At 52.3% G+C, this 16,756-nt stretch overlaps 1 protein-coding gene across 14 annotated transcripts in view; it reads left to right on the plus strand.

Annotated features, from left to right (window-relative positions):
• The window catches only part of CHD6 (chromodomain helicase DNA binding protein 6), an 87,403-nt gene that overhangs the window by 603 nt on the left and 70,044 nt on the right, over positions 1 to 16,756 (plus strand). For 9 of the 14 annotated variants that reach the window (XR_003537482.1, XM_027704736.1, XM_027704747.1 and 6 more), the window contains exon 1: positions 14,928 to 14,955. The exons of 2 other annotated variants lie outside the window; for them this stretch is intronic. Coding sequence is in view for 8 of the 12 variants with exons in the window: in XM_027704736.1 (XP_027560537.1) it covers positions 14,943 to 14,955 (13 nt within the window). In the remaining 4 variants the exon portion in view is untranslated. Of the gene's footprint in view, positions 1 to 3,881; positions 4,349 to 5,010; positions 5,123 to 14,927; positions 14,956 to 16,756 lie in introns of those variants that run through there. 3 more of the 14 variants (XM_027704743.1, XM_027704742.1, XM_027704746.1) reach the window with 3 other exon arrangements.

A 16,756-nucleotide genomic window follows, 5' to 3' on the forward strand; every position in this document is an offset into this window, starting at 1 on the left:
GCGGAGGCTCCTCCCGGCCCGGAGGGGGGAGCGAGCCCCCCGGCGCGGGGTGCGGGTGCCGGAGCCCCCCCACGGGGCGCAGCTCCCCGCCGGCATCCCGGCCGCGGAGCTCCAGAAAATCCATAACTGCGGCTTTAAACTTGGCGGGCGGGGGCAGCGGGGCCCTGTGCGGGCTGGAGGCGCGGGGGCGGCGCGGGGGGTTGCGGGGGAGGGGCCGCTCTCCCCGCGGATAACGCGGGCCGGTCCCGCTGCGCGGAGCAGCCGCGAGCGGTGGTGTCACCGCAGCCATGTCACGGCACACATCGCAGCCGCCTCTCGCCGCAGTCATCGCGCCCGCTGCGTGTCGGTGCCCGCGCCGGAGGGTTCCCCTGTGCCCGCCAGTGGCGTTCGCTGGCGATGAAGGTGGATTTTAGCCTTGATCGTTGAGGTCTGTAGGGTGAACGCTGTGAAAGACACGCACACAAACAATACGGGAAGAGGAAGCGAAATCCTCAGCTTGGTTGCTGCTGCGGGGGTGCAACACCCGCCTGGGAGCAGCGGCCCCTCTTATTTATCGATTCGCCTCCTGCCAACTACACTGAACTCGCGGTGGAGTCGGGGACCGCGGGGGCCAGGCCGGTGGCCCCGCAGCACACAGAGCTGGTGCTGCCTGCTCTGCTGCTGGCCTTGGATGTGGTAGTTTTTCCGCAATTTTGCTATGAGAGGTGCTTGGTTTGTTTCTTCAGTGAGTTGGGATGCTTTTAGCCAAAAGCTCAGGCTTTTTTGTTGTTTACCTCCTGCTCGAGAAATGCAGCAAATGCTGTTGGGGTTGAAGAATGAGAGTGGTGGAGGTGGTTCGCTGTGGTTGTGCAGTGTCCTGTGGGTCTGGGCAGAAGCCTCCAGCACCCGTCAGGCAGCCCCAGCCTCCCTGGCAGAGGGCTCCCAGGGGGCAGACGGATGCGTTGCAGTCGTTAGATGTTTGTCCCTTCGTTCACATGGTATCTCTTTAACTGATGTGGGGTCACTTGGATTTGGATGTTGCCGCAGGAGAGGAAACACTGAGCTCTGAGTATTTTCCTCGCTATGAAGTGTTGCTGTTGCTTTTGGGCCCCATTCAGATGATAGCACAGGAATAGGTGCTGTCTTACCTCCACTTGCCCTTTGTTTACCTTGTTCACGCAGTAGCTCTGCTGTGCTGCTTTGCAGAGAAATTGTTGTTTTGGTCCAGCTCTTGAAGTATGAAGCAATAACACCATATTTTGCTCTGGGAGTAAATTCTTCCTGGAGTAAATAGATTGTTTCTCTCAAGGTTTTTGGCCTCCAGCTGGGTTGGTTTTGGTTTAGGGCTGTCCCTGGGTTCCTTTCCCGAAAATTGATTCATCTTCCACTACAAAGCGTAACGTTGCTGTCTGTTTGCCTTTGGGAACACTAATTCAGCCCATGTTTCCAAATTGGTACAGCTGTCTGAACTTGCAGGTCCTTCAGGAGCGCTGGATACACTGCTGCGTTGGCTTTGCTGCAGAGAGGGGCAGCATGGCAGCAGCGGGGTGAAGCTGACTGAATGTTGCCCCTCAAATGCTTCAAGCTGTAAAGTGTGATAACTAGGAGAGCTGGATCCTGTCAAAGTGTCTGCATGTGCCTCGTGCACAGAACTGAAAGTATGTGTTGTTATTCTTCAAACAAAAACCAAAGTCAAGGAGAGGACTTGGAGAACAACTGATGTTGGTTCGTTTACACTTCCATGAAGTTTGAAGCCCATCCCGCAGCCATGGGTGTTTATTCCTGCCTGTTGTGCCATTCCTCCCAGCAGAAACGTCAGCTGCCCTGTCCCTGAGGAGGCAGTTGCAGCCCCTTGCTGCGGGCTGGTGTGGGTACCCTGTTTGAACCTGTGACACTAAGGCAGCTTTGTACTGTTTCTCATGCTTGCAGCTGTGAATAATGGGCATCTCTTGCGCAAGATGCTATCACAGGGACCCTCATCACCTTGTTCTGAGTGCTGCTGTCTGGTTTGGTAGTGTACACCTGTTTAAAGGCTTCAGTTTACCTCTCCCTCTATTGCCCTGCATGGTGGCCTTGGGGACAGTGGCTCTGTCTACACTGCTAGTCTTTAAGCAGCTGGCCCTGGGTGTACCAGTGCTAGACACAGTGTTCAGTGCTGTGGGTCTTTTTGGGGTCTGTTGATTTCTAGTGACTTGGTGGAGAAGGCTCCCAGAGGAATATCTTGTTTTCCTGACTGCTTTTTACTGTATTTCTTCAACAGGAAACAAATCTCTGCCCCCTCACCAAGTGTAATCTTAATAATTTTTAAGATTTAGTTTTCTTGAGCGATCTGTAATATTTTCTCACCGGTTTCTCCGAAGACAAACTTTTACAGGTGGCTAATATTAAGGGTTTCACTGTAATGGATTGTGTTATTTCAAGAGGGCTTTGCACAAGCATGTGAACTTGTTTTTGTGAGATGGCTCGGCTGCCAGAGCAGGCCTTTGTGTTTTGCTGTGGTGTCCTGGCCTGTCTGGGCTCTGCAGAGATAAGAGCTGGTGTGGTGCTCATCAGCGTGCAGGAGAAGCTTGCCCTGGCAAAGAGCGGAGAGCTGATCAGCCTTGTGCTGAGAGCAAGCCCTTGGTGCAGGAACGTGGAGTCCTGTGTTGGGTCTGGAGACCAGGCATGTGTGGGGAGGCTGCTCTGAGATTGTCTTAAAGAGACATTGGCAACCTCACTGGGTAAGACTTTGGGGGAGCCAAGAGGGCTTCTTTCATTGCTCCTACAAGCAGCAGTGAGTGCATTTCTCCTCTTTCATCCCCAATTTCCTGCTTGGGACAGTGGAATCAACCTCTGGTGTTGGCGATTCCAGCCAGGCAGAGGCAGAGTGGTTGTTGGGGGCCAACAAGTGCTGTCAAAGGTTGAGAAGATAATCAGGGTGAGTGGTCTATATGCAGTCAGGCAGCAGTGTTTGCTGTGGGCACAGTGTTGGTGCCAGTGCGGGCAGGGTTTGTGCAGTGGGTTCTCAGCACCCTAAAGCCCTGTGAAAGCAGAGTTGCCCTTCACCGTGGGATCGGTGTCAGTGTCAGTGCCTGCATTGCCAAGTGTGGTGGTGGTGGGACCAAAATCCTGTAGGGAAGTGCAGGGCCCTGCACAGCAGCGAGCTGTGAGTGCTGTTCTGGGCAGCACCTGTCCCAGCCAGCCTCCAGCCATCATCAGGCACAGCCTGCTGGAATAACAGCGCTGGGAAAGCTGACCAAACCAGCAGCAAATGGGGAAAACCGTGGTGCTGTGGGTGTCAGCTTGTGACATGAGGAGACTCTGATTTTGCTTTCTAATATCTCAGGCTGGTGCAATATGTTTTCCGTGTGATAGGACAATGCCTTCAACTTTCCCTTATATGGGAAAATCTGGGATGCAGCCTAGCAATCAGCCAATATGTGGCTAATAATTTTTAGCATTGTTGTGTTGGATGTGTCAAGTCATCCTGAGAATTAGGGTATACCTGGGACACTGTGGCTGGGCTTTAATGTTTGAGGCAGATCCCTGGCAGATACCCGGGGAAAGGTTATGGCTGTGCTCTAGGGAATGCCTGAGCACACTCGGCTCTTCGGGAAGTCGGCTAAAAGCTGAGAGAGTTTTTGCCTGGATGTAGGGCTCCTGCCCTGTGCTGCACTGGGGCCCAGTGCTCAGAGAGGTGCTGAGGGCCTGCATTCTGTTGGCACGGAGGTGAATCAGGGCAGCTCTTGACCCATCCTTTGTATGGGAACCTCCTCCCTGCAGAGGAAACGCTGCCTTGAGGTTAAGGGGTGCACGCTGCTTCTGTGCTGCAGCCTGTTGTCTCCAAGGCATTCCCAACCTGTAGAGACTATAAATCCTGCTCTAACAGGAGCAAAACACTCCTTTCAGTTCAGAAAAGAAAAGGAGAAGCGTGGGAACTGAGTCCCAGTCCCTCTTTGTTTTTCATGTGGGCGCTGGAAATGTGCTTGCAGAGGTGCATTGGGTATCGTTCAAGGAGTGTGGGTGTTTCTGTGACAGTGAGATTTTGGCTTGGCCATGGGGTGCCCATCACATTTTCCATCTCTGGTTTCCCTACGAGGACTGCTGTTCCATGATATTATGAATGTCTGTCCTCAGAGGTATATCGTGCCTTCTGCAGGCCTGCCTTTTCCCTCACCATGTGGCCCTTCTGTTGCACTAGGATAGGTACTGTTATCTGGTTGGTTGGTTTGGGGTGGTTGATTTTACTGGGGTGTTTTGGAGTTCTTCTGTTTTGTGTTTTTCCTGATGAGATCAAGTTTAGATCTCTTCTGGTGAAGCTTTCTGATGCTTGTCTGGCTCTCTCTGCCATTTGGCTCAGTTGTTACAAGAAGTGTGGGTTGCAGTGCAGGTAACTCATTGCTTCCTTTTGGGGTGACTGTGCCGAAAGCAGGGAAAATATATGATAATCAATTTGCAGAGTATTTGTTTTCTAAGTGTTTCCATGAAAGCATGGGATCTGTGGAACCCTGCTTTACAGTAGAGTAGAAAGAGGCAGTATGTGGGGTGAGGCTGCTGTTGCCCCAGCCCTGTGAACTGGCTGCATGTCCCTGCCAACGTGCCCGTTATTGCAAGGGAGGGACAGGTAGGCAAGGTTGTCTCATTCGCTACCTGATGCGGTCCTAAAGCATGTGTTTGAATTACATTGTGGTTGCTCTGGCACAGGAACATAGGTGGAAGGGGATGAGTGTGTGTGTGGGACCCCAGGCCAGAAGCCTGTGGGAAGGCCTTGTGGGGGAAGAGCAGCCTGTGGCTGGCAGAATGCTTTGGGAGAGAAAGCACTTACTGCCTGTAGTGCTAAAGCCCCCTGGGAGGGGCCCCCAGCCCCGAGGTATCTCATTTGCACTGCCTTGAAGGCAGAAGCAGGACTTCAGCCAATTGAGGGACTTCAGCTACCAGGCCCTCCCTGTTAGCAGCCACTGCTAAGAATTGTGCTCCCTCTGTATTGCACTGGAAATAGGTATTTGTTTTATGGAATTTGTTTTATGGACATAGTTTCATTTTACACTTCAGCTTTATACTCTATGGCTGCCTTGGAAGGTGAATTCCAGCGTTAGCAATTAGCTGCATGCAGGAACGAGGGTGCTGCAAAGTTATGGGGGACTTCCACTTCTCTGACATAGAGGTAGGTGAAGTATTGGTTCTTTAAGAAACATTAATGTCTTGTTATATATGTGCATCGAGGCAGAATTAAAGTTAGTCCTAGATACAAGAATAAACATTAGTGCTTTGCTATATACGTGCTGTGAAAGCTGCTATTTTTGTGTGAGCTACTGCCTTGAGTCTCTAGGTCTTGTGCACAGAGCACTTTTAACCCCCTTTCTTTCATCTGCTTTGGCTGAACTTAAAATATACTTTAGATAAAATGAAGTTTAAGTGTTCGGTGTCTGTTAATTGAGGATCAGAGAAGAGCCATTCTCTCTTGAGGACTCCCCTAAGTGCCTGGTGCATCCTTGCGGTACCCTGTGCTTGCTTAGCCTGAGAAGGAGCGTGGTGGGGTGTGGGAATGCACAGCCCATTGCTCTTATTTGTATGCTTCTCTGCTTGTTGCTTTAGGGCAAGCAAAGCCCTGTTTCTCAGTGATCTTTCTCAGTCCCCGTAGGGTGCCCCTCACCAGAGTATCTGAGCCTTTCCCGGCATGCACTTTGGTGCATACATAAAAGCAGGTTTCTCTCCTCCACTGCTGACAAGAGACTGTGCTCGATTTGTTTACTGCATGGTGATGTTGTGGGGAGGCTGGCTGAAGCAAGGCTTGTGCTTACTGTGAAGGTGCTGAGGTTTGTGGTTACCCTGATTTCTTCAGAGAGGTGGTTGCAGATTTGTGGGCCAGTCACAGTGGCTGCTCCACCTCCTTGTTCTGGAGGGTGAGAGTTTTTGTCTGAGAATAATGTCACTGGTTTGGAGTTGAGCCAGTCCCACACTGTGCTTTGAGTGTGAGGACCATGGTCCTGAATCCAGAAGGCAAAGGAAGGAGTTGGGTCACTGTGGGCACAGGCTCTTTGAAGCTTTAGTAGTTGTAATTTCAAGGAGAGTGCCCTCTCCAGGGGCCTTGTAGTGAGGTATGACTTTGCAGCTTGCAGGCCCTGTGTGTTTGAATAGGTACAGCTGTGCCTGCATCTGACAGGGCACAGTGTTGTTGGGTGTGGAGATGTGGTTATCTGCAGATGCTGCTCTCTGGTTTCTAGACAGGCTCTCCACTGGCTGCTCTACTGAGTGGAACATGACACTAGGGCTGAGGACAGTGCTCTTGAACCCTTTCCTGGATCCAGCTTTACCTCCTGCTCTTTCTGTCACTCTGAGCTGGAAGAGGGAGATGTCTGACAGAGAAGTGGATTTCCAGACCTTGTTGCATGATTGTTACTCCAGAGACGCCTGCTGAAGGAAGAGTTCAGAAAATGAGTGGCTTATCCAGATACAGGGGGAGAGAAGATGTGGAAGCTGTGTTGGCATGGACTTCCAACACGTATGTGCAGTGAGATGGGCTAGGACATCGATCTGTGGGAACTGTGCTTTCCTGCTGTGTCCAGGGTTTGCTCACCTGGCCTCCACATTCCTACATGTCGAAGGAGACTGATGTTTATAGACCTGCCAGGCAAGCAGGGACAAGAGTCTCGTAGTGGCTTGGCTCAGCTGGTGCTGTGTGCTTGCCCGCTGGCTGGGTGACCCCATGGTGATGGTGCTGGTTGGCCAGGAGTGTCCTGGACATCATCTGTCTGTGTCCTGAAGGAATGCAGCTTGAGTCCAGGAGAGACCCACAGCAGCTCTGCCTGTGTGCTGTTGGAAGAGGCTTGGTGTGCTCTGGGGTTCCAGCTCTGTTTGGAAAACAGACTCTGCAACGCTGGGGCTCTGCAGCCTGTGTTAGTGATGGTGGCTTGGTGTGCTCTGGCATGAGGGGTGTGCTCTCTGCCCCTGCAGCTGTGGCTCTCCAGTCTGGCAAGGCTGATGCTCTCTCCACTGCCCCCTGAGCTGAACTCTGACCCCAGGGTCACGAGCTGGGGCAAGAACACATCTCCATATGTGCTTTCAGTAGCATTTTACTTGCAGCGTGTCTGGGCAGGCCCTTGGGTGCTTGCTGTTTAAAAAGGCTACCCAAGTGTATGAAAGCATTGCCTATAGCTGAGGAGCTGGCATCGTTGAACCCCAAGCATTTGCGTATGAGGAATTGAGGAATTTCTCTTTGGCACTGCTCTCTGCCTCCCATACTTTAGTCTTTCTTGGGACTGTGTAAAAGATACAAATGTAAGGAATCATTGAGATGATTGAGAGGAAGGTCTTGTTACATCTGAACTCTGGAGACTGTTCTCCAAAGTAACTTCAGCTGGGATCGTGTAGAACTTGTATCCCAGAGGGTTAAATTCAAAGCAAACTGCAAGCCCTTGGAGGTGAATGCCAGGGATTTACAGTCCTTGCTGGGCAATGGAAGTGAAGGTGTATGTAAGGATGTGAACCTGCGGATTGTGGGGTAGTGATGCTGCTTGTGAGGAGTGCTCTTGCTCTGTGCTGCATCAGGAAAGTTCACTAGAATTTGCTTTCTCTCCCTGTTTTTTAGATGCTTGGGAAACAGGTCTGATGCTTCAGTTTGCAGCAGACTTTGTTGCTATTTTGGAGCGAGGTTTGCTAGATTGTGTTAGGGTGTACAGGCAGAACAGATGCCATGAGCTGTGGGACCTCCCCATAGCATACAGTATACTCTCAGATTGTGGTTATCTGGGATGCTGTCTTCCTGGGTGATGAGGATCAACTTGGCTCCCCTAGTACCGGGCCCTGCTGCAGGCAGGGGTCTTGCCAGCCAACCTTTCTGCCCTGTCCTGGAGAGGGTGACCCGGGTTTGCAGCACTGGCAGGGCAGGTGCAGCCCGTGCATGTGCAGGAGCTCCTCTCCAGCAGGACAGCGTCCATCAGGTGGCCTCTGTAAGCTGCTGTTGAAGCTGTCCTGTGCTTAGAGAGTGAGCAGTGGAGCAAAGTGTTGTTTTGCTCCTGGAGGTCCCTTCTATGCCCGCTCCAGCCTTCACTGTGTGTGAGAGCACAGACCAAGCTGAGCTTCCTTTATCACCTGGTTTCTGAGACCCATAGGACCAGGATGCAGGGCTGCCTGGCCCAGAGAAGAGCTGCTCACTCATCACAAGCTGAGACTACCTTGGGATCAGCCTTCAGTGCCCGTGCTCACAAGCTGTGGTGTGAGGCATGGCCGTGGTGGGCAAAGCACTAGCAAGGCTGGCCCTGAGCTCACTTCATGCACCAAACACCCCTCCCCTCTTCGCTGCCTGTGCACAGACAAGGCGTTTGGCAAAGCAGTGGTATCCCATCCTGCTTGCAAGGCCCTGGAAATGCTTAAAATGCTCACTCTGTTCCTGTGGCCCAGCTGCTGGTGACTTGGCCACGTTTCATTCAGCTCCTGGCTTGGATGTGTTTCTTGGGGCACATTCCAGTGGGCTATTCACTAGATGAAGCAGGAGGTTGGCAGGAAGGCACCAACTTTTTCTTTCACCCTTTTCCTTTACTGTGGTTTTAGCAGGAGGACAGTGGAGAATAACTTACAGTCAGCAGGTAACAGGAGCAACTGGGGGACATCAGGTGGATGACTGACAGGGATAAGAGTGATCCACCATGAAGGTCTGTCAGGAGGCAGGGAGTTTCAACTGGAGAAGACTGACAAAAATGCCTGAAGGAATGATTTTTCAGCAGGACTGGACTCTGCAGTGGGGTGTCCATTACCATATGGAGCTGTGGCCAGAATTGCTGTGCCTTCTCAGCAGGAAATCTGCTCTTCATGTGTGTCTACAGCCAAGCCTTGAGGTGCACTGCAAGCATTTGTTCACTCTCTCAGTAGCCCTGCTGTGAAGGTTGATTTTTTTTTTTTTTTTTTTGGTCTCTATTCTGCCATTGGAAAGTAGAGGCACAAAGGGCTTGATTGCCTTTGAGGAGCTGTTTGCAGTGTGGCAAAGCTGTTTTCTGACAGCTTGAGTTTGCTGTCCAGGATATTAACAACAGTAAGAGGGGAAGATCTGTGCTTTCAGGAATGCCATCTCATTTTTTGGCCATCTGCCTTGGGATAGCATGAGTTTGGTGTCATTCAGTGTATAGCTGTCAAGAGGTAACCTTATAAAAGGGTCTTTGAGTTGGCCAGCTGTCAAGGTCTGCTGGTTGAGCTGGCTTTTGTACACCTTTCTTGCTAATAAAGGTGCTGTGGGCTAAATTATGTGCCTGGTGGCATCTTTACAGGGACAGTGACCTTGAGGATGGACTTGGACAGCTAAGTGAAGCTCGGAGTGCTTGTGCTTGAGGAATAAAAGGCAGCAGGAAAATGTGCAGAGTGCGCAGGGTGCTGGTTTCTGCTGAAACCTCTATATCCCTCCTGGTAGCTGGAGAGCAGCTGGATGGTTTACTCTGATGCAAAAAGCCTCTGAAGTAGCTGATAATAACCCCTGTGCTCCCATAAGCCCAGTAATTCATCAGAGGCTTTTCTTACACTACTGGGAAGTCTGGTTCCTCACTGGTCCAGGAAGCCAGCGGGAGCTGAGCCCGTGATCCTCTCATTGCTCAGGCGTAACAGGCAGGCACTTCAGGGAAGAAAGCCTGCTTCCAGCACCAAGAGTGTGTCCTCAGAGCTTCTTCGCCCATTTCCATCTAAAATGTAGCTGGGGTTGTGTTGTCACTCTGACCTGAGGCTTTCCACAGCCTCCTTGGCAGCCCAGGTGCATCTGCCTTGGCACTTGAGGCTCCCTGCCTTGTGAAGGAGCAGACTGCGTGTGCTGTCCCAGGCTGGGGAACAGGAGTTGCCCACCAGGCATCTTTTTGGTTGCCAGCAAGCTGGTCCTGCTGCTGTGTTGAGCTGCCATTAGCAGTGTGCTCTTGGCTCCCCTATACAAGGAGAGAGGCTGTGAGCTGGCTGCCTCTGGCTGCAGCAGGGTACCAGAGGGGCTGGAGAGCTGTGCAGGACACTGCCGAGGTGGCAGTTGGCTGTAGGCTTTACTGGCTTGCACAGCTTGGGACTCTGCTGTAGCATGTGGATACAGATACTGTGTTTTCCCTTATTTTAAAGTAGGAAATGAAGTGCTGGGAGTGTGATGGGAGAAGTGAGAAGGCTTTATGGCCACTGGCACAGTCTGTTCCCTGGACACTCCATTCATGTCCTTCTTGTTGGCTTGCTGACCAACATGCTGGGGCTAGTGAATAAAATGGAAGGAAGATTTGGCACTGGTGATGGAGAAATGGCTTTTCAAGATTTGGCAGATGGGGCAGTTAATTTGGCCTGTGTAGTGGCCTGGGTTGAATGCCACACCAGAGGGTGTTTGTGTTTAATGGGGAGCAGAGGTCTGGAAGTGCCACATCAGTGATGTGCGACGGGCTTTACTGATGTGGCAGGAGCTGGGGTTGCTCTTGACAGAGCATGCAAATTGTGCTGGTGGGATGCTGCCCTGCAGGGAGCTGCTGCAGACCCCCTGCATGTTCAAGAGTGCTGTAGCTGTTTGTGCACACCAATGCACCCATGAAATCGTGGCGCTCAGCACTGCTGCAGGTGGTCATGTGCCTGCCCCTGTGGGAGCCCAACCTGCTAGGTGCCAGCTATGAGCCTTGGCAGGCTTGGCCTGCCCCTGTTCTCTCTTCCTTGGCTGCATAGGTACTGAATTGTAGAGGTTTGGTTTGTTTTTCCTCTGTTTTTTGCCTTGCTGATGTTGAGGATTAAAATCCACTGCTTGGGGCTTAGGAGCAACTGTTTGGAGTGAGACTCTTGGCCTGCAAATCAGAAGGCAACAGACGTACTAGGCTTGAGAAACCTCTTGCTCCTGGCAGCTCCTGCACACCAGGGTAGCAGGGGGATGATGTGGGAAAGGGCATACAGCTGATGCTGGGTGAATCCCCATGGCAGGGAAGGGGCTGCATCCCCACTCTGCAGATGGCCACCTCTCAATTCCCAGTGCCACTTGGGAGTGGTGTGTCCCCTTGTTTTGGGCTGTCCATGAAGGTGATGAGGGAAATACATTTTAGGGTGAGCTCAGACCTGGTTTCCCTCTCTTTAGCAGCAAGCTGGAGTGCATTTCTTTGTGCATGCTGACTGGCCAGGCATGGCTTTGCATTCATGACGTGCCTTTGTTGAACAAAACTAAAGGAGTTTCAGCCATTCTGCTGCTTTCTCTTCCCTTGTGCTGTTGGTCCTTGCTTGTTGCTGTGCTTGCTGGAGTCTGAGCAAGCCCTTGGTTCTCAGCCCTCTGGCACTGTGCAGCTTTGAAATAGCTGCTGAAGGTCATTGTGGTTATGGTCTTGGGTTAGGAGCTGCATTTGAAAACCCTTCAGAAAGGAGCTATTGCTGGTTTTGCCACGTGAGCTTGTCATGAGAGTCATGAAGTGCAGCTGACTGAAGCTGCATTACCGGGGGCTGTATCCAGCCTGCGTGTGCTCTCTTGCTTGTTGGGTGCCAACAGAGCATCCTCTGTGCACAGGCAGTGGCACAGGCCCAAGTGTCTCCCCAGGGTCTCTGACGTGGCTGTCGCTGTAGAGCTGAGAGCTTGGGAGCAGAGTGTTGGTGCTGAGCAGGCTTTTTGGAGGGGAACACTGTGCAGCATCACTGTATTCCTAATCCCAGGAAGCAAGCAGCGAGGAGGTTGTGGTGAATTATTGCCTGCCCATCAAAGTCTTGTTGCCTGTTCTCCTGTGGGGTGGTGGAGTTGGGTGTCCTGGGAAGGGCTACAGGATTGCTGTGTGCATTGGGTGGCCTTATTAGTAGATCTCTTACCTTCCCCGGCCCCACAGAGAACACAGTTCTTTCTCCCCCTCTTTCATTTTTAAAGATTAAAATATTTTAAGAACAGAAAATTGCTTGGAGCATAGCTGTGGCTTCCTTGGGGATGGCTGTCAGTGTGATGTTCTGCCTGTCCTGGACTCGTGCACCCGCCTGAGGCATGTTTGCTCCCTTACTTTGGGATATTTGGACCTCTGTGTACGTTTCTTCCTCTCCTTGCTTCCCTTCTGCTGCCGTGTGTCCTGCTGAGGGGTGTGAGGCCTGTGCCCGCTTCCCATCGGCACCAGGGAGCAGCGAGGGAGTGTTAGAGCAGCTCTGAATAAAGACCACTTGGCTGCTCAGCGAAGCCTCTGCTGATGGGATGCTGAGGGAATCTCACTTTCCATAGCTGCGTGAGCAGAGCTGGGAAGCTGCTTCTCCATAGCCTGGGCTTGGGAAGGAAAATATACCCAGCGCTGCCTTGCAGCGAGCTCGCAGGCTCCCCAGCCCCCCGCGTCGCTGCTGCTGCTGCTGCTCTTACTAAACTACCGGGTTATTTTTAACTTGGAAAAATTACAACCCGAGATTGGCATTCTCTACCCCCAGCGGAGGGCTGGAGGCAGGATGTGGGGGAGGCACTGCGGAGGGCTGGGAATGCAGCTGGCCGCTCGGCCGGCCCGGCTCCAGGCCGTGCCCCGGCCCCACCGCGCAGCCGGGCGGGGAGGCCGCTCCTCCTCGGCGCGGCTGCAGTTGCAGCCTGGATTCCCATGGCGAAGGCACGGAGCAGCTGCAGACACATAAACAAATCCTGCTGCAGCAGGCTGTGGGGAGAGAGCCGGGCTCTGCCTGCCAGGCTCGCTTGCGTGACAGCCTGCAGACGGGTAGCTGCTGACGGGGGCTGGGTACCTCCTTCAAAGAGTATCCTGCAGAGATGCTCCCGGGTGATGGAGTGTGCTGTAGAGGAGCAGCCAGCCAGGTTGCTGTTTTGCCCAACAGAGGAGGCTTTGCTGAACCACGCAGCCCTAATTCAGCTTGCAGAGAGCTGGTGGGGAGGAGCCAGGGAGAGAAGTGTCACTCTTGTGCGGTGTTTCTCTTTCCCCCTCCCCTAGCTCTGCCTCTACAGTGTTTTGCAGGCAGTTGTGTTGCCAGTGCTTGTCTCCCCTGTCTGGATCTCCCCGAGTGAGCAGGAGCACCTTTGTAAATCCAGTGGCAGGGAGATGTTTCTGCAGAGTCCCTTCTCCATGCAGCCCACAGGAGTGTAGTTCCCTCAGTCCCTCTGGATTGCAGCAGACACTCAAGCTTCAAGCTCTGGCAGCTCTGCTGCTGAGACGTGTCTGTGCAGCCCTGGCTGGGAACAGGGATTGATAAGGTAGCAAGACTTAAACAGCACCAGAGGACTGCAGATACATCTCTCTGCTGTTTCTCTCAGAGAAACAGTGTAGGTTGAGCCAAGCAGATAAAGAAGAATGCAGGCTCCAAGTTCTTGTCTTGGTCTGTCCCAGCCAGACCTGTGGGTCCTTGACTGCTGCTCACCTGCAGTGTGGATGCATTAAGTAGGGAGGGTGGCTGATGCCTGGGCCATGCTTGTTTGTCCTCGGGTTTGCTATCTTCCTTGCCAGCAGCAAAGCTGTTGAAGGTGGAGAGTGTTCTGGAGGCTCCTCTGATGGGCAGGTGCTGCCAGGGCCTGGGGCCCTCTGCTCCAGCTTGTCTGGGAAAGCCTGCCAGAGCCCATCAGTCCTGACCTGTCATCTGCTACTCAGCAGCTCTCCTAGTGACTGGGGCAGGAGTAGCAGTGTAACGCAGCAAACCTCTTGACAAGCAATGGCCAATACTTATTTCCCTCAGCTGTCTTCAGGCAGATGCAGGCATCCTTGCTCCTCTGGGAATAATTTGTGTTTGCTTGTCGAGGTTGGTCCCTTACTCCCAGTGCACTGATCCCATTTGGCCTCACTTTGGACAGTGAGCTGGTGTGAGGCTCCCCAGGCTGTGGGATGGGGCACAGCATGAGATACTGATGCTGTTCCTGTGCCTCTGACCTCAAGCCAGGACTCCATGAGTTCCTACTGGAGCAGTAGTACTGATGCCTCAGCTCTGCAAAGGCCTGACGTGATGCCTGACCCTGTTACAGAAATTACATGGCTTGGTGTTATCCCTGTATGATAGGGAAAGGCTTCTGGCTTCTCTCCTCAAGACTTGTAAGGTTTGTTGTCAGGCATGAAACACTGTTCTGTGGGTGAGCCAAGGGCTGCTGCCATGATGATGGCAGGTAGTGGAGGGCAGAGCAGCTCTTGGACAGCCAGGGCTGGACCAGCACCTCTTCCCCTCAGTGAGCTACTCTGCAGCTTATGTGAGGCAGTGGGGTGTCCCCACCACCCCAGAGTGGTGTATACACACAAGGACAGCTGCTGACTCTGGCATTGGGGTTGGTGTGTGGGGTGAAAGACCAGGACCCTTTGCCTTTGAGACAGGCTTCTGAAACCTCTCAAGTTGCCCCGTTAGCTGGTGCCCTTTGTTGCTGCCTTGTGTCTGTCAGGGCTGAGCAGGGCCCTTGTGCTGTGGCTGTGGGAGATGCCTGCAGTTATTTCTGAGACTGCTCATCAGTCTGTACTGTGACCTCTGCCAGTGTTTCTCAGGGCAGCTTATCACATCTTCAGGTACCAGAGCAGCAAGGCTGTGCTGAGCCACCCAACTCCACCTGGGCTAGCTGCTGTCCATGAGCCTGGCTTGCTGCTGGCCTGCAGGCCTGAGCAGTGCCTTTGGACCTGGCACTCCTGACTGATCTCTTTTCCTTCAAGCTGTGCCCGAGCACTGGGGAGATGGAGCACTTCCTGAGATGCTTCAGCAGAGCAGACCTGCTTGTCTGAAAATCAGTGATTTCATGGCATGGCTGTGCAATTCTTGTCTCTTCTTTATCTCCCTGCCTTCCTGCTTGGCCTTTGGGGCTGCATGCAAAGTGCTGTGCTTGTTTGGGATCTGTATTTTCAAGGGATCCTCCTTGTAATCAAAACCACGGCAGGGGAGGAGAGAAGGGCCACATGATGTTGAGGAGGTGAACAAGGAAGGAAGCGTCACCAGAAGTCTGCTGACATATGGAGGTTGGACACTTCTTGCTGCTTGCTGTGAGACCTTGTCCTTTGCACTTCCCAGGACTCTGAGCCTGCTGTGGCTGTGCCAGGTGCTGCTCCTGTGTCTGGGAAGGGGACCCTCAGGCTGCAGGGAGCTGGAAGATGAGTCAGCCAGGTATATTGTAATATGCAGAGGGGCCCCCAGTCTGAAGTATGTTGCTCCTGTTCCCCTTGAATGTCTTTGATGAACCACCAGAAGAGTTCATCTTCCAGTCTGCCTGGTAGGAAAAGCAGCTGATCACTAAATCCAAGAATCATAGAATGGAATGGGTTGGAAGGGACCAACAGTTGCTGTGGTTCAGCAATTCAGGGGCTCTCACTTCTGGTCTGGGACTTGAGTTTCCAAGAGACCTGCTGAGAAGCGAATATGTTCCCTTTGCTGGATTTTTATGCCTTCCCTGAGATGTGGCATGTATGTGCAGGGTGCCAAGTGGCTTGGTTGTGTAAGTGAATGTTTGCCGTGCATGTGGGCTGAAAATCAGAATTGAAATGTATCGTGTGCAGTCTCCTCTGGAGCTATTCAGAACCTGCCTGGACATGATCCTGTACAACCTGCTTGAGGTAAACCTGCTGTAGCAGGGGGCTTGGGTGAGATGATCTCAAGATGTCGCTTTGAATTCCAGCAATTCTGGGACTGTGTGGTGGCACACATCAACTTACAAGTTTACAATGCCCAAGGCTGCTTCAAGCTTCTGCTCTTTGCTGCAGCAGCTTTGGAGGAACTTTGGTGCAGAATTCCTTTTTAGAAAGGGGGAAGAAAGAGTGCAGGTTTTCCAAATGAGTTATCACCAGTGTTTCTGACACATAAGTGGACATGCCCACAAGGACCTGTGGGTGCCTCTTTCCTTCATGAGGTGGTTTGTGAGCATTGCTTGCTCCTTGAATCCCATCTCCTCTTGCACTTGGATAAAGCCACATGCCCCTTTTGTTTATCCTTCTGAAGAGCATTACTAAGGACCTGGTGGTGGGGTGTTGATTTTTGTTTTAACTGCAGTCATTGTTTCCTGGCTGTAGTTTATTTCTACAGATAAAATCTGAGCTTTTTCCCCTTTGAAGAAGGCAGCCACCTGCCTCACACAGGCAGCTGAACATGGCACTGTACTGCAGGGATGTGCTCTAATAAAGTAAAAAAATTTGCTGCTGCACTGGATAAGGAGTGTTCTTGGGCAAATGCCATTAGTTTGTGCAGATGCTGAGGCCTTTGCTGGGTTTGTGGCCCTGTTGACTGTTGGTGACAAGCCTATGGACGTGACCTGGGGCAACAGACGGGGCTGTGCTCATGCCTGCCCTGGGGCAGCTCTGGGGCTGAGTTGGCCTCGGGAGAACTTCTCAGCTGCAGCTAAGGCAGGTACAGAGGGGTTAGGGGGCCTGGGGACATCTGAGCTGTCAGAGAAGAGAGAGGAGGACAGGGCTTGAAGATAATACAGAGCCCAGAATACAGGGCTGCGTTCGGAGTTGCCGACTCCCACCTTCCTCACCGTGCTGCAGATGAGATTTCCTGTCAGGAAATGAAAGTTGCTCTTTGGATGAAGGCTATGCATAAAACTTTCTTTCTGAAGTGCCTTGTTGTGTCCGTGACTGAGGAGCTGTTGGAGCATCTGTTCCTGTTGGGACATAGAATGCTTGAAGGGATATTGGTGGAAGTCTTTAATGGGACAATGCCAGATATTGTGCTCAGAGATTGAACTTCGTATGTCTGAAGTCATCTGTGGGCCTGGTCCTTGGTGGTGGTTTTGAGGATCTCTTGGGAGCACATGCAGGTGTTAAGGAGAGGGAAGGGCTGAGACAAGTCTGGATGTGTCCCCATGGGAAAGATGGGGTAGCCTGACTGTGCTGTCTACATTACTGGTTTTGGAGGCTGTTCCCCAGGTTGTTGTGAACCATAGAATCATAGTAGTTTGGAAAAGGCCTTTAAG

This window comes from Neopelma chrysocephalum, unplaced genomic scaffold (assembly GCF_003984885.1).
Source record: "Neopelma chrysocephalum unplaced genomic scaffold, ASM398488v2 Primary Assembly neopelma1_286, whole genome shotgun sequence".
Taxonomy (NCBI): domain Eukaryota; kingdom Metazoa; phylum Chordata; class Aves; order Passeriformes; family Pipridae; genus Neopelma; species Neopelma chrysocephalum.